Here is a 24,824-nt window from a genome sequence, read left to right as displayed (position 1 = left end):
CAGTACCACAACATAAATGCAGTATGTCTTTACACAATATCACACATGACCAAGCTTACACTACAGTGAAGCTGCAACTGAATAAAGTCACACAAATGCAGGGCTCCTGTAGTGCCCAGATGTTGTGTGCTTTCAAGGGAAACTGTGGTTAACAGCACTGGGAAAGCACACATGGCTTTCCAAGTGTACCCAGAGATGAAAGGGGGGTTCAGTTCTGAAACACAAGTGTCTTAGTTCCCCATGAAACCCAAGCTTGGGGTGACTTCTATCTGTTATAACAAATCTGAATACCTGACAAACACCCTTCTCTGGAATGCACTGACCTCTTCAGTCTATGTGCTAACTTGAGGTGAGTTTCACAACCTAGTTTTGGTAAATTAATAGATTTTTCAAGCAAAGATTTCTGAACTATCATCCATGAAACTTAGCATTCAATATTGCAACCCCCTTAAATGCCCAAGATATCAAAGACACTTCAACTAACAGTCTGAAATACACCAATTTCTAAAAGACATATGGTAAGCAAAAGATGGGGTATTTTGCTCTGAAGTATTCCTCTTATGAAGAGATTAATATTACAACAGCCAAGAAGCTAAAAATTCAGCTCAAGAGGAACAGCTTGGACATGTTGGGTGGCTTTGCTACGTAAATTTCAGTAATATTGCGCCGAACTCCGCAGTTCCTGTAAGATCTGTTGTGATGCTGCAATGCTCTGGACCAGACATAGCACCAGCAGAAAGGGGTTTGGCAGCACCAAGATTCACAACACTACAGTGGAGTGACCAAAGACCTGGTACATTGAAGGTCCAGCTCAGGAAGCCCACTGTTTTGCAGAAGTATAATTTTGTAAGACCAGTGCTTTTTTGACACATAACACATTTTGCTGCTATTTAATTTGGTTTAATGTAAGTAAATAGAACTCATCAACAGTAAGAATGCTCAAACTTTATCATAATGGGAATACATATGAGAAGTAGAAGGCAGAATTATTCCCAATCTCAGGTTTTGGTTGTACAAACTGAACAGTCAATAATGTTACAGAAAAATATCGATAAAACAAGATGCCTCCCTTTGTGACATTTAGTACTAACACTGAAGGTTTCTAATGTTGCTGGTTAAACAAAACTCCCAGGAAATCTAATCAATACATTTTCAGAACAGGGACTGTCATTCTGCATCAGGGAAACAACCAAACCTTTGACTGAAGCTGAAGTTAAAGCATTAGAAGCTGGATTTGCTATAGCAGCTGGAACAAATATAAAGCTGTTGGAGGCTACTTTAGGGTAGCACTTTGCAAGTGAGATATTCCAGTATTGTGATGTTGGAAAGCTAAAAAAGGAACATGCATCTGTTTTACTCCTGCTGGCTTGGGATTTTTAACAGATCCTCTTGACTTTCTACAAAGAACAAACATCTGACAACTCACAAACACAAAACAACTCATAGACTCCATTAATTTCAACAGCACTAAAAATGATTCTAGGAAACTCCATCCTAGTACAATCTGGTTCTTAAAACCGCAAATTTTCACATACAGGCAGAACTTGCCTTGTAGGACAATGCAAGGTGCATGAACAGATTGGATCTAAATTCCTGAACACACTGAAACATTCTGAAAATTAATGTAATCTGTCATTAAATCTTAAGTGCTGTAATCTTCCCTAAGATATGGCTAAGCTGTCAGTAACTCCACTGAGCAATTTCTCAAGTTACAGATCTCCCTTCTCCCACAGGACAGGTAGCCACTTTTGGTTTTTAACATTCTCCAGGGCTGTACTTTCAAAGTTTGAAGGACTCCTCTTCTTAACCACTTGGAAACCTTACCCTTTCAGTATTTTGTTTTACTCTTTGCCTTTGTGTGTGTGTTTGGCACACAAACCTGCTAAAATCTTGGTGCCATCATAGCAGGCTGTATCACTGCTGCCACTTAAAAAATTGTCCCGCACAGCTCTGCATTCACAGCTGCCTCATTTTATGTTTTGCTTCACTGACCTTCACTTTCTCAAGATTTAGACCTGCCTTTATGCTTTCTTCTTCAGTCTCTTCCCCCATCTTCCCCTACAGGAAAAACTAGGCACCTCAGAAAATACACTTTGCAAAAATGCTAATAAGGTCAACCATTTACACTGTCAGAAGAGGCTGAGCAGTTCAAGGAAGCTGAATTAGTTCTGTTTGCTCTGATTTAGCCACCTGGACAAACTTCAGTATTTATGATAGGAACAGCCTTCACAGCTGTCACCATACTGCCATCACACTAATAGAGATAAATCTATTTTGCTGATTCAAAATTAACTGAACTATAAAGTGATAAATACACAAAATGATGGATCAACCTTTTATTTATGCAGGTAGGCTTAGTAACAAAGAAAGTGCAGGGAAAATTATTGCCATTAATTATTTTCATTCATTAGTCGAACAAACGAATGTCAGTCTTGCCAAGGCTTATCTCCAGCATTCTGCAGTCCATTTAGATGTAATATTAGCATTTTGCTTGGGCTTTTCTTGTTTACTGTTTCCCACCACAAAGCAGGAGACAGTGCAGCAAACTCCTCTTAGGATACATTAAAAAGTGAAAGTTTGTTTTTTCTCAGTGTCATATTTCTGGCTTTCCTTCTTTTTACCTCAAAATACAGAGAGAAATAAAGAAAATCAGAGTGAGGGAGACAGCTGGTCTCCTGCTGAATACTTTTTCTATTTCCATTAAAAATTCAGCCACTGTAAAATGATTTCTTGAACTGACACAAAAAGAGACATCACTAAAATTCACATACAAGCTCAGGGGGAAAGCACTAGATTTTTCTTGACTGCCTTTATGTCCAAAAATCTTGGAAGACTGTTTCCTTTGGATGTGAGCAGTTACCAGCCCCCCCCCCCACGGCTGCTACAGCCCAGGATCATTCAGCTAACCACATTTATAAACATACATACAGCGGTGTTATTCTCATTTGAGGTCATTAATCCTTTCAAAAGCAGCACTGGCTGAATTACCTGCTTTCAGGCTTGTTCATTCTCTCTTTTACCAAGTCCATAGGATCTAGATAACTATTACAAAGCCATCAAATGAGAAGGCAAAGTAAATCCATCAGAGATCTCAGTGACGAATCCATTTAATAAATATTGAAATACTAAAAACTGGGGATTCAAACTGCACTGGCTTTATTTCTCTCTAAAATAGTATAATGTAGCTGAATGATTGTAAATGAGAAACAGTCTTGCATGCCACTTCAGGGGTCAAAAATTTAAGTAGTCTTAAAACCAGGATCTCAAGCTATTAACTACTCTGGACATGTGGGGATAGAAGCAATTGTCCAGGCAAAGATGTTTTATGAAATGTTATATGAAAGCATTCTAGCAAATCACAGAAAGACTGATTATTACACATTCTTGTAATGATACCTGGACTAATTTTGACTTGTGTACTCCAGGCATACATATTTCTATATTCCTTCTTGACTCTCAAGACATTTTTTGAGCAAGCATCTTACAGCAATTAGATTTTTAAGTGAAGAGTTGCCCTCCTATATAATGTTCATGGCATTAATGATATGCCTCAGTTTACTTAAAATGTGAAAAAAAATTATATTTGAAGCAGCATGCAAAATGAATAGAAGTCCAACAGCTGAACACCTTCTACAGAACATCTTCTGTGACAATTAACTTGGACAGGACTCCAAGCCTGAACCACTGAGTTCCCACAGCAGAAATACTCTGGGATATTCTTCGAGCAGTGTTGTTTTCTGATTGCCCACAAAACTGCCAGGAAAGTCTGCCTCTGAAAACACATATTCTTCACAAACATGCAATTATACATAGCAACTAAAACAACATCTGGTGGGAAAATGCAATTAGTTTTACCAACAAACACTCAATCAGGAAAAGAAGTCAACTGATACACTTGGCAGTCTCCTGCATTATTCCCAAGTCAGGTTTTAGTTATTTCCTGAAAGATATGCTGACTGCTGAAGCTAAAATCTCATTCAGAGCTTTAGAAGTCTGAGAGTTTCTGCTGGGGTTTTGTGGTTTGTTTTTTTTTTCCCTAATTGAAAATAGTATTACTTAGAAACAAGGACAGCACTCTCAACCAGTGAAAACGCAATCCAAAGCAATTTAGAAGCAATGTCCTTGCTGTTTTGAATTTCATAACATAAAATCAAGAAGTCCCTGAGTTAAGCTATACACTGATGGAAGTTAGCTCCTTAACTTCTTCCCTCTCCTTCGAGGTCTTGGGTGCTGGCAGAGAGCAGTAACTCAGCATGGTCAGGAAATAGGTGGAATGGGTGAGGTCAAGTGTAACTGAGTCAACATGGAGTCAGGCTGAGTAATAAACTGTTACCGAATGAGGCACTGAAGAAGAATGACTATTCTCTTAAAAAGCAAGGAAGGATTAATTCCTTTTTAGCTTGCCAACAATCCCTCAACATCTGAACACTGACAAGAAACTGGATCCTGGACAAAGAACAGAGAGCTCAAGTTGAACACATGCAGGATGAAACCTTGATGGGAAAGGTTTTGGAGAATAAAGAGATATTGCTTCTTCTTTCCATTGGTATACTATCTCTTTTTGTCCAATCAATGGAAAGACTATGTGGTATCACTTTCCAAAAATATCACCTTTCCTCTGCTATTACTACGAAACTTGGCCTTTCTTTCCCAGACAAAACCTAGCGCAGAAATCCACAACATCCTCCTCGAGATTCAATCACTCTAATCCCTGTTTTTGGCACCAAGGTTTCAGACTACTTGCAGGCTTGAGGACATCTGACCCCAAGTTCAAGACCCCATTTGGCTCCTGGTCTTCTTACTGAACTTCCAAAAAATTGATGGATTAAGTACCAGTGATGATAAAGTTCAAATCAACCACACTGGCAGCTACATTTATTTTGAAGTGAAAAGACCACAATGCTCTAGATGAACCCAAGGGATCCTGGGGCCAAAGTATTGTCAGCCAAGTGGCTTTGGCAGTGGAATAATGGACTTTTCCTGAAAAATGCTGTAAAACCTTCACAGTTTGGAGAGCTTTTCCTCTGTAAGAATTACACTTCCACTCATGTGCCCTCTCCTGACCAGTTCAAAATCTGAACAAACAAAGCAATTCTCCCAACCTACATATGACTTCTCCTTAGAAAGCACCTTCCTGCAGAAGGTTCAATTTTTTCCCTACACTGCCTAAAACACAGCCTAAGTGCATGCTGCTCCCTTGCAGAGGTGCACTGCAAAGCCTCATGCTTACTATTTGCCTCAGGGCTGAAGCATAGCACAGAGCTTTTCAAAACCACAAGTTCAAGTAAACTCCCTGTCTCGGAGAACTAAAGACTTCAGGCTATAGAACCAAATCTTCTGTACAGGTGCCAGCAAGGTGAGAGGAGAGGCAAATGACTCCTTTCTTCCTGACACCTCCCACACAGAGACTGGTCTTGTTTCTATTTGCACTCATCTTTACTTTGCTGACTCAAACATTGATGCTTCAAAAATGTAAAACAGCACTGGGTATAAAAATGCTAAGTGGACACATTAATTGAATAGCACAAGTTTTCATCTCTCCCTCCACCTCTGGCTTGTCACTGCCATCAACATTCTTCTTTCCTGAGGGAGGCAAAGATGTGGCAGAATGTGCAGCATTTAAACTTCAGATTCCAGTCAACTAAAATAGCAATATTGTGACCTGAGAGTCAAAGGGAAAGAGTTACAAGGTGCACTGTTGAGGCTGATCTGTACATCCTAGTACACCATGCTTCCAAAGGGATGCAGAAATCCATTCAGGCATTTGCTTTTTGCACTAACAAACATCAAACACCCTGTCTACAAGGACGAGCAAAACATTAAAACAGTTGTATTACTCCTTTCAGACAGAGTCATTAAGAGAAAAATTTCTGTGCAAGACTCATCTGAAACAGCCCTGACACGAAACACTGCAGGAGCTGCTGAGAAAACGAGCCCTGATGCCGTCAGCCCACAAACAACCCCCATGGCACAGCTCTCATGACTAGAACAAATGGCACCATCTCGTTAGCTCTCCCAGTGCCTTGCCTCTGCAGGCTGGATGAAGAGCATCCAGGGAAAGATTAGGCAAGGCACAGATGAAGCGAGTGGGAAGAAGAAAGCACATTGAAGTATCACCTTATTGCTCTGCTCCTCCAATTACCTGCTCAGTAACTGTGCAGCACAGACCAGGCTTTCTGGCAGGAAAAATTTGTCTGGAATAAACCCACAGATAGATGCCATAGCTCCTGAAGCTGTGCATGAGCCCTAGAGGCTCCAAGGAGAACATCCTTGTTGCCTACCCTCCCCAAAACTCAAGGCAAATCCTAAAAAGTCTTCATCTGACTACAAAAATCTGCAGTGTAGCTGCTCGTTGCTAGTGAAAAAGGAAAGCACAACCAATAAATGACAACAGTGCACCAAGCTAAGTTTACTCCTTCCTTCTTTTTAGAAGCTGTATTCTCAGCAGAATGATGCATAAAAACCTACTTGAGACAAAAAGGCAAAGGAAAAACAATGCTAATACAGCTATACACTGCTATCAGAAAAAAGGGGAGAAAAAAAGAGATATCTATTATTTAGGAAATAGCACAATACAGCCTGAAAACAATATAATAAAAAGAGATGGGAGAAAGAAAGGCAAAACACCACTTAAAATTCACATTACTTTTCCCACAAAATCTGTCACTATTATGTACCATCATAAAAATCAAGTCTCCCAAGCAAAGAGCAAAAACAATGTTACTATCTTCCACCAGTATAAATATATAAAACTCTGCAAAAATATTTAAACATTTTCAGTTTATATAACCCCCCCACATATTTTGTTTACAAAAGGCTGAAATAGCTTAGTAAATATTTACAGACCTCTTAGCACAAGTACACAGAAATCATTAATTTTAATAGCAAGTTTGCCACGAAGGTTTGAAATGCTTCTAAAAACAGTCCAAAATATTAGACAGTTAAGCTGTGATGGGTTTTATCTGTTTGTTTTATATAACAAACGGATTTATCTTGAAAGACAGCTGAAGTCTCCTTCCCCTGTCCTCTTTCTGCATTTTAATGCTGCTGCTCAATTATGCAGCATGCAATGCTAAAATGCTTATATGTGATTTAACCATTGTCTGCAGTCCTTGTGGCTTGAATAAACTGCCTAGTTAATTAATGACACGTCTTCAATGCTATAAAAAGCCTAAAAAGCCTCCAGCCTTTTTTCCCAGTAATCTGAGTAATTCATCCATCAATGAAAATCAGATCTTCCTCAACGACTCAACGATCTTATAGTGCAATTTTGAGTGGCCCTAGTCATTGTAACCATCATTTGGTAGCCTCTACAATCCAGAATTGCTGGGAGAAAACAATGCATTTTTATATGTTATAAGACACAAAAATACATATATATATATAAATACATATATATATTTTTATATATATAAGACACAAAAATACAATTATTCCCTGGCATCTTTAAGGCTCCTTTATGTGAACCTATAAATCCTTAATAGGAACAAGAATTATTTGAATAAAGACCAAAATAATTGCTTACATTTTCAAATTTTAAAGGCTGTAACCTTTTTCATTTTGTCCTTCTGTCTCTTCATTCATAACAATTATGGTAAATAGCTACCTTCCCATACTGCCCCACTTGCCCCTTTGTAGCTCCTTTTCATCATTCTGTCAACTCATTAGAAGGCCATCTTTAAGACTTTTTTCCACAACTCCAGATGCCTGAGAATAATTAAACTTGACCAGTGTGACTACCATAACAGCAAGGACTGCCCAAATTAAATGTGTGCTACAGCACCTGAATAAAACCAAAGCAGGAAGGTGAGTGGGAGCACAAACATCTCATTTCAGAGCCACAGGCAAATGCAGATGTAGGTGGGAAGGCAACAGCAGGGCCCAAACAGATGCAAGATTTTCAAACACTTATAAATTCTGTGTTTTTAAGCTGTGTTCTGGAAGCTAGGTAAGGCTACTATCCTTACTTTCAGCTTAGGAGCTATTGAAAACACCATTCCCTTGAAAAGGTAGTAGCAACTGCAAATCATAGTTCACAGATGAAAACAGGGGATCCAAAAGCAGACTGTACTAAAGGGGATTTATTAGGTAAAATTCCTGCCAAGGACTAAAGCCATACCAAACTCAAGAACTCTGAGAGAGAAGCTCATGAAATACCTGATGCCACTGGTAACCATTTGACAGCATCTCTTGTTAATCAGCTCCTACTGCCCTGATCCTGTGCAGGGACACGTATGGCACCATGTGCTGTGCCAGCACAGGGATGTCACCCCACCCCACTGCTGGGCCCAGGAACAACACACATCCCCTTCTTCACGTGGAGCTCCCTTCTGGCTCCACCCTGATGCACTGCAGGCAGGGGGAAGGAGCTGAAGCCTGCCCTGCCTCCTGCTTGTCATGGAACAAAGATGCTGCTGAAGCGTCTCTGCGGTTGCCATGGGAATAGGATGGCAAGTGCTGGGAGCAGGAGTGAGTAACAGCTTAGAAACTGCCTCCCTGCACAGCTACTGCAAGCTGCATGAGACTTCCAAAACCACAACATAGAGAGCTCCCACACGCTGCTTTGTGTTTGATACCATGCAATTCATCTGCTGCTGCTCTCTCTGTTCTCTTCCAGGGCATTACAGGACCTTTCAGTGCACAGGGTATCTGCTCCTAGCACGGTGCTGGCTTTTCTGTTTCACCAAGAGCATCATTTTGTCTGATTAGGCACAGAAGAGGCTGAACCTTGGGGCTTGTATTTACACATTTTTAGTACTGCTGCATGTTGCATCGCAATGGGATCAGGTACAACAGTTAATGTCATACCCAGCAGGATGCAGATCAAATTAGCCTGCTTGCTTATATACTTATTTTCAAACCAAACCAAAGGAAGCATGCTGGCAAAGTTCATATATACCTGTATGTATACATATATATATATACACACACATAAAAATACACACACACACATATATAAACACACACATATATATATAGATATATATGTGTGTATGTGTGTCTGTGTATACATATATGCATAACTGTCATGTCCTAGCCAAACAATCCTGTCCAGTCCCTGAATTTCCACAAATAAAAGCTTACAACAGGAAAAAGGGAGGGGGAGAAACCAGAAATAGGCACTTACAGCTGTCACAAAAGTCTAATAATTTGTACTAGCAGAGAAGCAGGGAACAAATATAGGTTACTAGCATCTCCTGGGATATCCAGGAATTAAAATACATTAGTTCATTTTCATTGACGGTTTCCTCTATTGGAAAGTGATTTCCCTTCTCACACACAGAAACAGCAACAGCAACAACCCCAGGGAAGTTCAAGGAGTTACACTATATTGCTATAAACAAAGGGATAATCCTCTACAGTTCCCACCCAGTTCTCTGACACTTTCTCCATCATGAACAGAGATAATCTCTTTAATGAGTTAAATATAGGGAGAAGAAGAGGGAAAGGGTGGCCTGAGGGCAGCAGTTGTTGACAGAAGAATGTCACTGCAAGCTCAGCAAACACACAGGAAGGGAGATAAAGCACTGGAAAGATGTTTTGTATGACTTGTGGGTTTAGGGAAAATCCTCAATTACTTATTGACGTTGCTTCTATAATTATAAATAAACCCTTTGGTTAGACAAAGTGAAGCTTTTCTCACTTATGAAGTCCTCAATCTGCTTGGTATGTACACTCCCTCTTGGAAAACAAGCATGGGAAAATGCCACAGAACTGTCTCAAGACAGGACACAGCCTTCTCTGATATTTCAAATTTAATTTTAATTTCATGTATACTTTTCATCCCTAACATGATCGTAAGTGAGCCTGCTCACCAGAAAAATACTCCACGTGACTCTTATAGCCTCTTGCAGCCCTGAAAAAAAAACATTTAAAAACTGCAAGGAAAGTCCCACTCCTGTAATCCCATCCATCCAAGTTTAACACAAGAATGGCACTCTGCCTGAGAGACAGACAGCCCAGTCTTATAAAATCTTCCATTTGTACATCCCCAAGAGCCCAATGGGGCCACATCTTGGCTAGATAGGAGCTCTGGTTCTAAGGTACAGGAGGAGGAAATGCCTGAATGAGTGAGACTACAGACACACTGTGAGGTGAAAAAACTGACTTCTAGTCCTCTGAACTAAACATGCAGAATCACATTCAAAAGGCCTATGTATAGAATTGGCTGAAGAAGCCCCCGGCTCCAAGTCCATACTCGAGATCTGGGTGTGAACGACAGCAGAAATCTGCCGATGACCTTCATGAGAAGTTCATCTGAGAGAGATGATGCTGAGGGAAAGCACTGCAGTCAACCATCTGACTCAAAGTAAGTTTGTCCCCAGCAAACAAGGAGAGCTCAAAAAACCTGAAAAACAACTCAGCTACAAGAAGAATGGTAACACTCTCTTCCTAAAAGAAAATGCAGAACAATTTTGGCTCGTATTAATAAAATCAGCCGATAACCAGGGCAGAGTATGTACCACATCAGTTAAAAGATACAATTATATGCTCAATTTCAGCAGGACTGTAGTCCACCCTGGCCACCTCTGTAGCTCTCATCCCATCTCTACACATTAGCCACTACCTCAAAGGTGCTTTACTTCAAGCACAGTAATGACACAAACCCAGAGGCCACACACACTGTCCAACAAGATGATGGTGCCAATATTGCAGCTCCAGCCTTTCCTTGTCCCCAGCAGAAAGGTGGTGGTAGGAAATTACCCTCCTCTTGCAGAGCTGCCACACAGCCATCCATTGCAAGGAGTGACAGAGGTGACAGCTTACTGGTGCTGAATATACAGGAGGAAAGATGGAGGAGACAGGAGAAACCAGCAGGATGCATGCAGAAGGGAGTGAAGGAGAAAGTCGAGAGAACTGAAGAGTGAAGTGAACAGACACACTACACTGAACAGATTTCTATCAGGATAATAGAAACATGATACTGAACGATACAATCCCCCGGAAATGTAAATTTTAAAGATAATTGTGTTAAAGGTCACGGGACTGTGGTGTATAATACTTTCCAGGAATACTTTCACCGGCAACCTTCAAGGTGCCAGAGGGGTAACAAAAAGAACAGTAGAAAAGTCTAAATTTAAATGCCAACATTTATCTTTCAGTCACTGTACTGACAAGCAGAGTACATTAAGCAATAGGGAAGATGCTGAAGCTACTGTAGACTAGAATAGTACTCTGTTCTCATTTGCACACATACCAATCAGGAGAAAATTTGAGTAAGGCAATAAGCTAGTAAGGGTATCCATTTCCATAAACATTTATTTATGTATAATGTATGCAATGTCCTTCCCCCCCGTTTGCTATTTTTAATTTGAACTGAGCATAGTCTCTCACCCAGCACCTCTGTGATTCATGTTTCCTCGTGCCTCCAGAGGAAAGTACATCTAAATATATTTTAGAAGATCACTTCTTTCCACCAGCTCCAGGGAATAGTACAAAGATCCATCATCACTTAACATGCAAACCCCTGCAAACCACATAGTTAGGGAGAACTGTGCAGAGCAACATCAAACTCGAGGCTGGTTTGGGTCTCTATTTCAGTGAATTTGTCAGCAGCAGAGTCTGTAAGTCAAGCAAGTCATTTTCACATAGCTGGAATTGGCCATTATGTTCGAAAGCATTTATCTGGACACTGAACAAGTGTTTGTTTCCTGGAATAAGCACTTATGGAGCATCCAGATTAGAAAGTACAAACATATTGGCTAAACTGAATTAAAGGCAGTCAGCCACTCCAAATTAAACACTCAAGTGAAGATATTTCCAAACACAGTAGCAACAACTGAGCATCACACAAATGGGGTAGCCTCATGTTTAAAACATAGGACTGAGAGCTATTAGATCTTAGCTTCCCCTCCTACTTGTGCTGCTTGTCTCTTCCTCTTGATCTCAAGTAAATTATTTATTGTCAAGATTTACATTTCCCTAGATTCAAAAAGAGGCAGGCAGGCTCGCTGGCTTTAAAAAGCAGTATTGCAATAATTAATTCATTATTCTATGCAGAGTACTCTAAAATTATTAGATGCTGCTGCAGAAATGTATATTATTAGTGCTATTATATTTCACTAGCAATTCCCAAAATAACTCTACCTTGGATGAATTTATAGTATTCTAAATTGAGTGGTACCTTGAGTCTTGAACCAGAATCTTTTCCATGGTGGTGTAAAATGAAGGAAGGAAAACAATCCAGCTGTGATCCTAACAGGGTTTCTCTTGGCACTATTCTACGGCCATCATTTCCTTCAGCACTGCCTTATACACCCATTCACAACCACAGTGGCAGCAAGCATGAGGAAGGAAAGACCAATCCAGTCAGCTCAGCAGTGAAAGGCAAGGGAGCAGTGTAAATCCTGCAAATGAAACCAGTGCTCCTGTGCTCCAGCCATGCTGGAAATGCTGCTGTGTCCACTATCATATAAGTGTCCAGAAAAATGGTAAAGAACATTTTTTTAACTGGCTTTTTCAAAGCTCAGCAAAACTTATTCTTTTAAATTTTATTTGCATAAGGTTGAGACATCTCTTCAACACTCAATTACATACATGTCCTTATGTGAATGCAAAACATAACCATATGTGCTGCTGGAACTGCTTCTGCTGCAAGTGCAGACTGGACAAACCTACACAGAAATGTCCAATCAGATGTTTAATAGTCCAGGCTGTACCTCTGCTCAAATGCAGAGATAAGATAGCTGTAACAATAAATTAAGGCTACAATTAACAGATTCCTGTCTCAAACAACTAACTTTGAATAAGACCATGTGTGAATGAGGGTGAAAAGTGATGACAGGGAACTTGGTAGACTATCATATTCACCTAATAAGAACAACAGGATTAACCAAATTTTCATTATCAGTGGGAGCAGCAGTTTTGATGGAAACTGATCTTACCACGTGACCATTTTACTTCGTAACTTTTTAAGAGGTGTATTCTATAGCACAACAATGCAACCCAAGCGACACCCCTAAATCCCCCATTTTCATTACCTGTTGGTCATCTGGAGTCCATATGCCACAGGTGATCTGACTCTCCAAGTTTATTTCTGAAGACCAGTGTCTTTGTCCGCTGACTGAACCGACCAGCACAAATCCATCTCTATAGGAGATAAGTGCCTGAGTCCCATCGTGGCTCCATGTGAAGTCGCTTACCTTAACATATCAAAGACAAGAAAATAGATATATGAGCCATGTAGGATATCTTTTGCTGTTTTAATAAAAGGCAGCAGTGCACAGAATGAGACAGGCCAACTATTAGCCCAGCTGAAGCTCTGATGTCATGCCTACTGGAGAAAGCACTGTGCTTGCCAAGTGCCTTTGTGACAATTCTTGCACGTTCCTTTCAATAAACAAATGTTTCATTTTCTCCTGTGCTTTTTGAAAGGTACAAAGTCCCATTCCTTGCCCTCTTCATTTGGCTTCTCAGGAGCTGATCCCTCTTGGCTGCAGAGAAAAAATGCATACCAACCTGTGCCCCACGATCGTTCACGAGCTCCACAGACCATCTGCCTTCGTATTGTATCCAAACAAATATTCCTCCATCTGCATCGCAGGTTGCTAATTTCTGGAATGGTTCATTCCACCTCACCAGCACAACCTTAAAAGATTACAAACAAAACCAGCATTACTAAAACTGCACGTTGTGCTAACAGTTATTTAGCAAGAACCAGTTAAACAACACTGCCAAATAAATATCATTGCATTTAAACCCTAAAGAAGCACAAAATAGCAATTTTCAGCCCAGCATTAGGCACCTCTCAAGAACAGCTGGAATCATTTTGCCATGGTTGTCAGGAAATGCACAATCTCTCACTGTCAGGCCTTTTTAGAAGGCATTGCACACTTTCAATGAAATCACAGGGAGCACTGGAACACAGGACTCCATTATAGAAGCTGCAAACAGGAAGCCCTGCACAGATTATCCAACACTCCCTCAAATGATTCCCCCACTATAATCTCAGAGACTGTCAGACTCTTCAACAAATCATCACCTCTTGCTGACTTCAAATAAAGTGGCATGCTCTGCACACAATTTAAATACTCAGATTGAATACTCATATTCAAAACAACCCCTGAGAGTCTCAAATTATTAAAAAATAGAAATTTCATAGGAAAGTTGCTTTGCTACTGAGTGCAGAAGGAATACAAAGCAGCTTTAGGTTCTTCTCTCCACATTAGAGCTATCTGAGCTTTTCTGGAGACCCTAATAAAGTCTAAACCGACCAATTGCTCTCTCATTTTTAATTAATACCAATTTAACAAATACAGTATCTCTCGAGACCTCAGTATAAAACTGAAAAAAGCATGTCATCCAAGAGCCTGAAGCAAAAATTAGCAATAAAACAATTTACCTTCTGTTAGTGACTTTTTCTTAAAAAACATTTTTTCCAAATTAGTTTTATTTCAAAAAACCATTTTTTCCAAATTAGTTTTATTTCAAAAACACGCAGATATATATGGGACACTTACATTCACACACAAGTAAATTCCCCCCCAGCTATTTTACTGAGACACAGAGTATGCAAACAAAGTAAACATATATTAAATACTCAATTAGTAGAGTGTCATTTCAACTACTTAATAAACATCCAGCTGTAATGACACTTTTTCATAAAACTAAATAGATAATTAATCATCTAAAAGCAACAAGCAAAATTTTCCTGGAATATATTTTGCTGTTTACAGAGATAGATTGATCCTCCTAAAGATTCCAGTCCCAAGATGAGATCTAAGTAGACAGACCCTTCCTGCTTCACAAAGAAATCAGCATTCATTTTCAGAACTAGGATATAGATGTGCATACCTAAAATCTAAACTTGACAGCTGAGGGATGATCTTACACTTATTCAGAGTGTCAAGGTCACAGCTCAAGAATGTGTCTACCACTGGAGCTGACCAGCCTGGAGCATCAACCCTTGAACTATTAAACAACCACAGGAAAACCATTTCTTTGTTCATACATAAAGCTTATGGGGAGAAGCAAGTATGACAAATGACCTCTCTGTTGTTACACTGCTTAGACGAATCCCATTTGAGATTTTGCAGAAAAACACTGGCTTCTACTTAATATAACCTTGCAGCTGCACTCTAAGTCACTAGTCCTGTTTCCAGCTGGGCAAATTATACAATGCCCCTAGATGGATTATATCACACTCAGCTTCTAAAAAAAATTCTTATGTTGGAAGAGCAGTAAATAAAATATTCCGTTATAGCAATGCAAGCAGATGCATTTTGTTGGAGGTTTCATTCTATCCCTTCCACCTAAACAAGAATAGCACAGATTTGTCAAAATTTTGTTTTCATTTTGGTATAAATCAAATCCACAGAGCCATAATTTCATTCACCCTGAGGCAAAATGCAACAATGAAGTAAGTGTACTTGCCAGCAATGCCTAACAGTATTATGAAAGAAGTGAAGAAAAACTCAAGGATAACATTGAAAAAAAATCTTCATCTTTAAAAGCTGGGAGCTGCTGAGGCTAATGATGACCATTAATGAGTGGAAAGTACTTATCATCACCAAAACACCAATCTTTCGACACTTAAACACTGCTCATGTTTCACAGATCACACCAAATGAATTCTGCATCAAACCAGAATGAATTGCTGGACAAAATTTAGGAAAAAAAAGAAAACTAGTTGTTCAAATAACATGAATGCTTTAGCTAACATCATTAAGAATGCTACTGCCTGTCTTAAGATTGCCCTGTTCAGTCTGGCAAAGATTTGAGATAAACACACTATTTTATAAATTAGACACACAAGCTGACTTTGTAATATGAATTATGGGCAAAGTGACAAGAGTTACTTTGTTGTGTTTTGTTTCTTTTCTATTTTAAACAGGAATCTTGTTAAAACTTGAAAATTTTAATTCAGATTCTGTACAACCTGTCTTTTGTTTAGACTTGATAAAATATCCAAGATACATTTGAATGTAAACAAGATTAACTAGAGCCTCCATCCATCTCAATTAGATACAAATTAGTAACTTCCAAAATAAACTTATTGCTTTATAATGAGAAATGAAAGCAAGACAATGATTTTTCTATACCTTCTGATAACAGCTTCATAAGGAAGCAAATTTGTAATTTGAAAATTCAACCCATTTAAACACAGAGCAAATATTATTTTACGAGGTCATTTTAAAGATGATGCTGTAATTTACATTTAACATCTGACTACAGGTGCTGAGTCCACAACTGCTTTGAGTATTTCCAATTTCATGTTAGACACTTAGCATGCTGAAGAAGAGATAAAGAAAGGAAGGATTGCCCCGAGTATTAAGATGACTTTTGGCTTTTATGTTGGCTCAAATGTAAAGCATATGAAAACATGTCCCATTGATAGTGCACTTAAATAACGCATAAGCTTGAATTACCCCTCTACAAAGAGGAATTTTACTGCTGACCCATAAATGCAAAGATATCATTACTTTCACTAACAGCTTCAAGTCACAGAGGACCCATTTCTACTTCTGCCTTTATGGTTCTCTGCTTTCTACTTAGCATCTTCACACAGGTATTGAAGGTCTGAACTGTTTTATCTTGTACTCAAAAGAGCAAGAATGTTGGTACACAAAAGTAAGTTGTCTGGGGACCATTTGTGGTCCACACAGCCTTTCTATATTGTCTAATTATTTCTGTTTGCTGGTTGGTTGGTTGTGGGTTTTTTTAATTCTATAAAAAACACAAATTGTGCTTGTACTACTCTTGGAAAAAAAAAAAAGTATCACCGGTATTAATCAGCTTCTAAACAACTGTCTTACACAGGATAGATCTCTCATGAATAAAACTTGGCCTGAGATATTAAATACAATGTAAAGGCCAAAAATTTGCCCCTAAACAGGATGCTTTCCACAAAGCTGTGAGCTTTTGAGTCAGCCCTATGTTTTCTTTGAGCTCCTTTTTATACAAGGGATAGTGGTAAAAAATTAGTTTTAAAAGTTCAGCATTCAGGACCTTCAACGCCTCTGGTTTAATTACCAACTTGATGTTTAGGAATTAAATTTAATTAATCCTAAATGTGCTAGAAAGTCTACCCAAGAACTGACTGCATACTTTAATGCTGCTAACAATTATCTATTTAAGATTTTAGACAAGAAATTTTGAGTAACTGTAGTTTTGGAGTAGCAAATGTGTGAGTTATAGCAAATGTGATCTCTTCCCAATGGAAATCAGGTTTGATAATCGAAATTTATTACATGCTATTGAAACTTTTAATAATTTTTTCACATTTTTCTAACACAATACAAGACCACTAAAATCCAAAGCATTTGGAGAGCTTTTGTTATTCCTAATTTCGATACGGTTTTTGAAGGAGATAATTGAAAATATGACCCAAATCAGTTTTGCAAGTGCAGAAGTCCTTAATCTAGAATACCACACAACAGTCATTACTGAAATCTTATTTCTGTACATACAGTACATAATTGCTAGAGAAGAGAGGGACAAACATCTACAAAAAAATAAAAGAGGTATGTAACTAGGGCAATTAGTTCCTAGAGTTCCTTACCAAATTTAGATAGATTTTATTATGGATGTACTGTAGTGAGTCACAGTGACTCATTTTTTCAAATCTCTGATCCTCCATCCATTTTACTGGGGAGAGGCATATGCTCTAAAGATAGAGGTCTTCTCCAGCATTCATTTTCACATATGCTATGGATATGTGCTTGCAGATGGACTGCCACAGCAATAGGGAGCAGAGAATACTCCATGCCAATGTTTGATTACTGCCCAATTTGCTACACCTGAAGTGCCACATTCCTGTATCCAGCATGAGCATTTCTGCAATTACAAGTGAAGTTGACATCTTTGCGCAGTGCCCAGGATGAGATGCATTCTAACTCCATTGAGCATATGGAATAGTTGGCCTTTCCCTCCCCAGATAAATCATACTACATTTCTAATGCTATTGAAAGTTATTGACATAGTTCCACCTTCCAAGCAGTGGCAGCACGAGACCTAACTGTTTCCAGGACAGAATAACAAAGGAGATCAGGCTATTGCCTACAGAAGCTCAGTACAGCACTCAGTCTATCCAAAGGCGTCTTCAAATCCTAAGCTTTTAGGAAAGTACTCAACTTTTTAAAGGAACATATAAAGGTTGAAAAATCCACTGACAAAAGGGGTTGGACAATCTACCTGGAATCACTAAGCATCACCTATTTGCTTTATCAAGTAGTCCTGTCATGCAACTCCCTAATAAATACATTGGTCTTTAGTCATGGATACAACTAAGGATAAATACGTGCATACAGTAGGTGCAACACACGGGCACGCATTACAGTTTATTACTGGCCACAGAGCTGAAAAAATCCCTAAGTGTATCTTCTAAAGAAAAAAGATGGGTGGGGAGTGGGAGCAGAAATGGAACACTGAAGTACAAGAACCAGAGAAAACACCTGTACGTGCAGTAAAGGCATTTCAGTGCCTCTCCCTCCATTGTACAGAGAGATACAGCTACACATATATAGACATATGTGTATATACATCACATACCTATAACATGGGTATGTGCATGAATACACATCCCTATCAATGCTTGAGGAACCTGTGCCAGCTTTGTACATTCACTAGCTAACTAACTGTAGCTAATTAAGTGAAGTGGATTTTTGTAACTAAAACATAATTTGGAAGTTGGAACAGGCCCTCAGAATAAGCAGTAGAGTTGCAGTTAACGAGCTATTGCTTCTCACCATACTTTACCTATAACCAATATTTAGCTCTAAATGGTTCTGCAAATGTTTTGTTCAATTAAACATTTAACTGTCTTTTAAATATTAGTATTTTTTAGCATAAAGGTTCTCTAAGTTTTCTCTCTCCTAGTTTCTCACACTGCAGATTGTTTGCAATTGTTCTTACTTTCACCTTCCCTTATGACCTTTATTTTTGTGCCATTGCAATAATGTCAGGATAATTCTCTCCATTCAAACTAATTCAATCACACAAAGAGCATCAAGCAAGTATTTCTCCTCCTAATAATACCAGACAAAAAAGCAGCAGATGTGTTAGACAGCAAGCTGGCATCACCCATTTTTCCTATCCTCCTTGTCTTCTATTGCATTCTCTAATGATACACTCCCTATCTCTCCCACACCTGCAGAGCTCTGACTTTTTGTTTCCAGTGACATTACAACCGGATGAAGTGCCTCATTTGCATATGGAGCTGTCACCTTCCTAGGTATGATACCCATCAAGGAATTATTATTACTAAGAAACTACTACTATTAATAACAAACATTGAGCTGCAGCTAAAGAATGGCAAATCTGTAATGGCATTTACATTTCTTGAAAAAAATTGCCAACTCACAATAGGGGCTGCAGGTTACAGAGGGTGTAAATGAATGGCAAAGAAGCTCTGGGAGACAGAAAACACCAAAATTCAAAATTCTTCATATTTCTCTAGACTAAACAATAAAAGTGAGCTCTCCTCCTAGAAGGGCTGGAGCAGCCTCCACATATCTGAGGGACAGATGTCATGTAATATTCCCTATCCCTATCCCTCAGGATAAGCTTTGGTCAGTGGTGCCCTGTGCCGAGGGCACAGCAGCTGCTCACAGCCCCCAGGGTTCAGCTGCTGCCACTGGCACAGCTTTGCACTGCCACTAGTACATCCTGTATCCCAGGATCCTACATTTTCATTGAAAGAGGTATATTATCCTGCAGCTGCTGTCATCTTGCTTGTTCTACTCTTTGAAAAGGAGTTTCAATTCTTTTATTTTTCTTTTAAGCTTACAATCTGATTTCATGGTATAACATTGTCAATAAGCTAAGCATGTCACCTGGGGACTTTGCCTTGTGCTAAATGAAATCAGAGGTAAGGCTGGACCAGCAAGAAAGTGCTGACCTTAATAGACATGAAAGGTCCAACCCTGTACCTTCTCCTGACCACAGGCTTCTCTGTGGCTTTCATGTGAAACCCTACTCCAAATCCTTAACTCAAACACCTCAGGTAAAGCTCTGAAGTTAAGTTCAATGTGGGATACATCAGCTCTGTGCCATTTTGTTAGACACACTTGCTCTAACTTTTTCCCCCTTTCTCCTTGGTGTTTGTTTTCATAATGCTCAGGGCACACCAGGCTAACAAAGACTAGGATCACCTGTGGATCTACAGAAGGAGAAGAGGCCAGGTAGGAGCAGTGCAGCTCACCAGGAACAGCCCTCTGAGTATGTGCAGGGGAGGTATCCATTCCCCCAGCGCTCACTTTGTGTGCCAGTGGCTGGTAGCCTCTGCAAGTAACAGTGTGGTTTTTGCTCACCCTCTGGGAAGAATGTTGATGCTCCACAGCAAGTTTTGTTAATTTGCTTTGCAGATGAATGACAAACACACCTATTTTTAAAAGGTATCTTGAGGTTGGCATCCAACCCACCGCATATACCTATTTTTGAAAGGAATCATATGGTTGGCATGAAATCCCTAATGGATGCCAGTCTGATCTTTAAAAGCTTGAGGAAACGATTTTGGCAAATAGACAATGGCAAAAAAAATTCTTTTGAGAGTTGTTTTGAGGAAGGAATGCCTTTAGTGTAAGATGTTGTCTTAAAAATACCTAGACTGTCAACATCTCACTGAATACATTTAAGGGCCTTGACAGTAAAGTGCCAAGATGAGGACTCAGAAAGGCTCTAAAGCTTTACACGTCTCCTTAAGTGATACACTTCATTTTAAGAAATACACCCTCCTCAATGTCTATTAGTCCCAAGGATTTGCCACATAACTATTTTATTTGTTCACAGAACACAGAATGTGTTACGGTATCGCCTACTTCAGAGGAAAACAGGCCCAAGACTCCTCACAGGTACCAAACAGAAAGTATCATGCTCCTATGAATGAAGTGGCTCACAGTTCTAAAGGAATTCCTCTTTTCACTTTGGATTCACCACATTTAATTGTGACTTCAGAGAGCCACAGTTTTGTGGGACATTAAAAAAAAAAACCCACACCAACAGAAATTTGCTGTATCCAAAGTATATCCCATACATATGTTTGGGGAGCAGAAGATTTGACAGGTCAGAACAGAAGGTTGGATGTGAGAAAAATAACAGGTGATATGAATATAACATGGATGAGAAGATGTTGGTATCTAGCTACTGGTTCTCAGTTGAGTAAGTTTAACTATTCCTTCAAGGGCTATTAAAGGAAATAGTTGGTGATAATCTGAAGGAAAATAATTAAGGCATGAAAAATTAAGACTTAGTGACCTATACGCACAAGATAGCTGCACACTCTTATGTTCTTGAAAGGGAAACTGGTGGAGGTCTGCTCTTCTCCCATCTTGCACACAACAGTGTGACAGTGAGAAGGTCTATGGTGTGCTTTTGACTCCTTTCCCTTTACAGGGATCCTCAAGTCCCAAAAGCTCTTTCACAGAAAAGACAGCTGTTTCCACAGAAAAACAGTTTTAAAGTTAAGCCACACTCAGTTCCACTGAGGCAAATTCCTTTACAGCATGCACATTCCTACCACTGTCTCTTGTCAATGGTCATCCTGTACTTGGGCTGTAAGATATGTCTGTTTAATTGCCCATACGTACTCCATTTAAATGCAAGGGTAAGTCCAAGTTAAATAAAAATGAATCAAAACTGAATGTTGGGAAGGATGACCAAAGGATAAAATAGTACTTTCATTGCCTTCCTCTGTAAGAAAAAGATTTCACTTTGTTGTAGCTTCCAAACAGATAAAACACTGCAATAAATAATGCAGAGACAACTATTTTAGCTCAAGATGAACAGCCATTTTGCTATAAGATCAAAAGACCAAAAACAATATTGTTCCCCCTCTTTCTAGCAAATCACCGATGAGCACCATTAGGAAAGGTTAATTCCTGTTAAAATAAGACACATGCAATAACTGTGCTGAGCTGGAAGTTCCTTGGGTTTGAGCATTTATGGTGGAGTATTTTCTCACAAGAAAAAAAAAAGGCAGTAGATTTAAAATCTCTGGTATTTAGTGTACACTAAATTAAAAGTACATGAGTCTAATGCTCATTTAACTAACATCTGACAAAATTACATTACAGATGGTAAAAATCAGGACCATTTCAAAAACCTAAACATTTACATTCACTTTTGGACTGAGTACGAGAAGCTCATTATAAATGAACCTTAAGAACAAAAATAACGCTCACTGACATCCACCAATGCCTCATCAGGGCTATATGAATTCAGAGTCCATACACATCTTTGTTAGAAGTTTTGAGGGAAGAAAAAATCCAACCAAAACACCCCAAGCATAAAGCAGATTTAAAATACTTACTATCTTTTTTTTTTTACCTGGCTAAAAATAGAGAAAAATATTGGATGCCGAGATAGAGAAACCTTGTAAGAGAATCTATGGCTTTTCTTGTCTCTCTTCCTTTTAAAAATACCCAAATATCCACCTCCTAAAAAAATCCAAAAAAATTAAAGAGGAAAGAGATTAACAATAAACACTACTGAAAACCATTCCAACTCTGAATCAACTAGCTCTGCTCTACTTTCTAACAGCATCTACTTAGGAATTCCTGCACTATCTTCCCACCTTGTAAATGGTATCTGTTCAGGAATATCCCCAGGGCAATGTATTGCTGCAAAAAGCCAGTGAAGTGACTATGACAGACAGACTCTCCCTTATACTCAATCTCCCCAATTCAGTGGCTAAAAATTCCTGATCAAGTGTTCATATAATAGTGAAATATAATTTTATAACTTTACATGCATATATTAACTGAAAAGAAATTATTCAAGAAGGAAAAAAATAATCTACTAGGAAATTTTAAAATTTTAAACTCTTAAAAATGTAATATAAATTCTGTTATATAAAACTGTGCTAGTTAACAAGAGGAAGGAGGTAACACAAATTCTTCACTTTCTGGAGTATATTCTGAGAAGTGCCAGAAAAATAATGGTGTCTCACGACCACACACAGAGGATCTGCCCCTATCAAATACACTAAGTCTGTTTATCTCAAATATACCAAGGTGACAGATCATTTTTTGCTCATCAGATACTCAAACTCATACAGCACAACAGTTAAGTAACATTATTCCAGGTTTCTGAATATCATCATAAGCATTTGTGGTAGACATTTTATAATCAGAAGCTGATCAGTGACTATCTTCAGGATTTTACAGGTTAGACTGTAATTTAGCTTGAACTTGCTTAGATGAAATCACTGTAAAGGTCCACCAAACAAGCCTTAGATAGAACCTGACTGCAGCACAAAATTCATGCAAGCCCTCTCCAAGGAGATGAACTTCACTCCTTAAGAGATACAGTAAAAACTTGATTTTTGTCAGCCATGTAAACAGAAAAGACCTTAAAATTCACAAGGAGCATCTGAGAGTGTTGTCCAAGCATGATTATTTCCCCAAGAGCTACAATACTTCAGCCTCAGTTATTTTTTTCAAACACAAGGAACTAAAAATAAACCAAACTTCAGCAGAAGCACAGATCAGCTCTCCAAATCTATTATGATCTCCCAGGTGATAATAGCTGTGCACTAATGTAATTAAGCTGAGTTATAAGGTGGATTTGAGACAGATGGTACAGCTGGGCACTTCACTGCTGGAGTGGGACTACTTTGCTATCTGAAATACCCAACTATTGTTATCCCAATCATCAAGCCCACCCATATGACCTCTGTGTGAGTTACACACCATTATAGAACATTTCTGTCCACCTGAGGAATGCTGGTGACCTTAAATTAGTCACAGATACTGAGAAAAGAAAGCAATTATATACATTTTTATTGGACTGCCTGGATTGTCTTTGTGTGACTCATGGAGACTGTGCATCCCTAATCCTTTTGTGAGACTGAGGAAACTCCACCTTGAAACTGTTATTATATAAACATGTTATTTTGCAAAGGTAGGACACCTGCTTTGACTTCCAGCACAAGGCCACACCTGAACCCCATCTGCTGGCTGCCCCAGTGGGGTCACTCATACGAGGTTCAGCTAGTGGTGTTTAGGACATGTAAACAGTTGTGTTTATCAGCTATTGAAGGGACTGTATAAATGCTGAGATGGACATAGAAAACAAAGTGGAAAATGAAATCGTGTTACTTCCAAGAAGGACAATATGAGGGAGGGAGCAGTCAGTAAAACAGGGAATGCAGAAAGGGCAGAAAAGTCACTCAGCACCTTCACCTCTCAGGACAGAAAAGTATAAAGAGGAGAATTAAATTAACAACACAATAACTAAAATTCCCAATATTTACATGCAAGACATTCACTTTAGCATATTAGAATAAATAAGACAACAGATACCTACCAAGAATTATTTTCTTAATATATACACACATATATTGCCCCTGTGGAGGCTCTGATTCAGGCTTGAGACACACTGGTCCACTTAATATGCAATAATATGATACAAACTTCTGACAATGTGAATGCCAGATAAAGAAATGCCATACTCTAGGAAATGCCAAATAGCAGATTTTCAAAATGCTATCCTTGCTTTGGCCGGCCTGCAATTCTGCACAGACTGTTTTCAGAGCAAACCTCTCTTAGGAAGTTTTATCTACATTTGCTATTTCTCCGTGAAATAAAAACTGTATCATGATTCAGTTGGCCAAGTGACCAATAATTTCCCTTGCCTGACTTTCCAGAGAACACAAGGGAGCTATAAATACAGGGTTAAATTAGTTACTTGGACAGGCAAAGTGGACAACCCCAGAAAGCACAAATCACTGCTATTGTTTACCACTGTGGCACACAGAAGTCTCAACTAAAATTGACCCCCATGTTGTTGGAACTGTACATGTTATGATAAAGCCTTTGGAGTTTTTAGGCTTGAAGACAAAGCAAAAACCAGGCTAGGGAAGGTTTGCTCTACAGAACTGTAAAATT

General features: G+C 39.0%; 1 protein-coding gene across 4 annotated transcripts in view; it reads right to left on the bottom strand.

Annotated features, from left to right (window-relative positions):
- Window positions 1-24,824, bottom strand: part of TULP4 (TUB like protein 4) — a 150,720-nt gene that overhangs the window by 43,874 nt on the left and 82,022 nt on the right. For all 4 annotated transcript variants that reach the window (XM_054630706.2, XM_077175437.1, XM_077175436.1 and 1 more), the window contains 2 exons: window positions 13,459-13,587; window positions 12,981-13,142 (listed from right to left, as the gene is read on the bottom strand). In XM_054630706.2, coding sequence (XP_054486681.2) covers window positions 12,981-13,142; window positions 13,459-13,587 — 291 coding nt within the window. The remainder of the gene's footprint in view (window positions 1-12,980; window positions 13,143-13,458; window positions 13,588-24,824) is intronic.

Source organism: Agelaius phoeniceus, chromosome 3 (genome assembly GCF_051311805.1).
Source record: "Agelaius phoeniceus isolate bAgePho1 chromosome 3, bAgePho1.hap1, whole genome shotgun sequence".
Lineage (NCBI taxonomy): Eukaryota > Metazoa > Chordata > Aves > Passeriformes > Icteridae > Agelaius > Agelaius phoeniceus.
The sequence above is the reverse complement of the archived record's forward strand: the minus strand, read 5'-3'. Positions and strand labels throughout refer to the sequence as shown.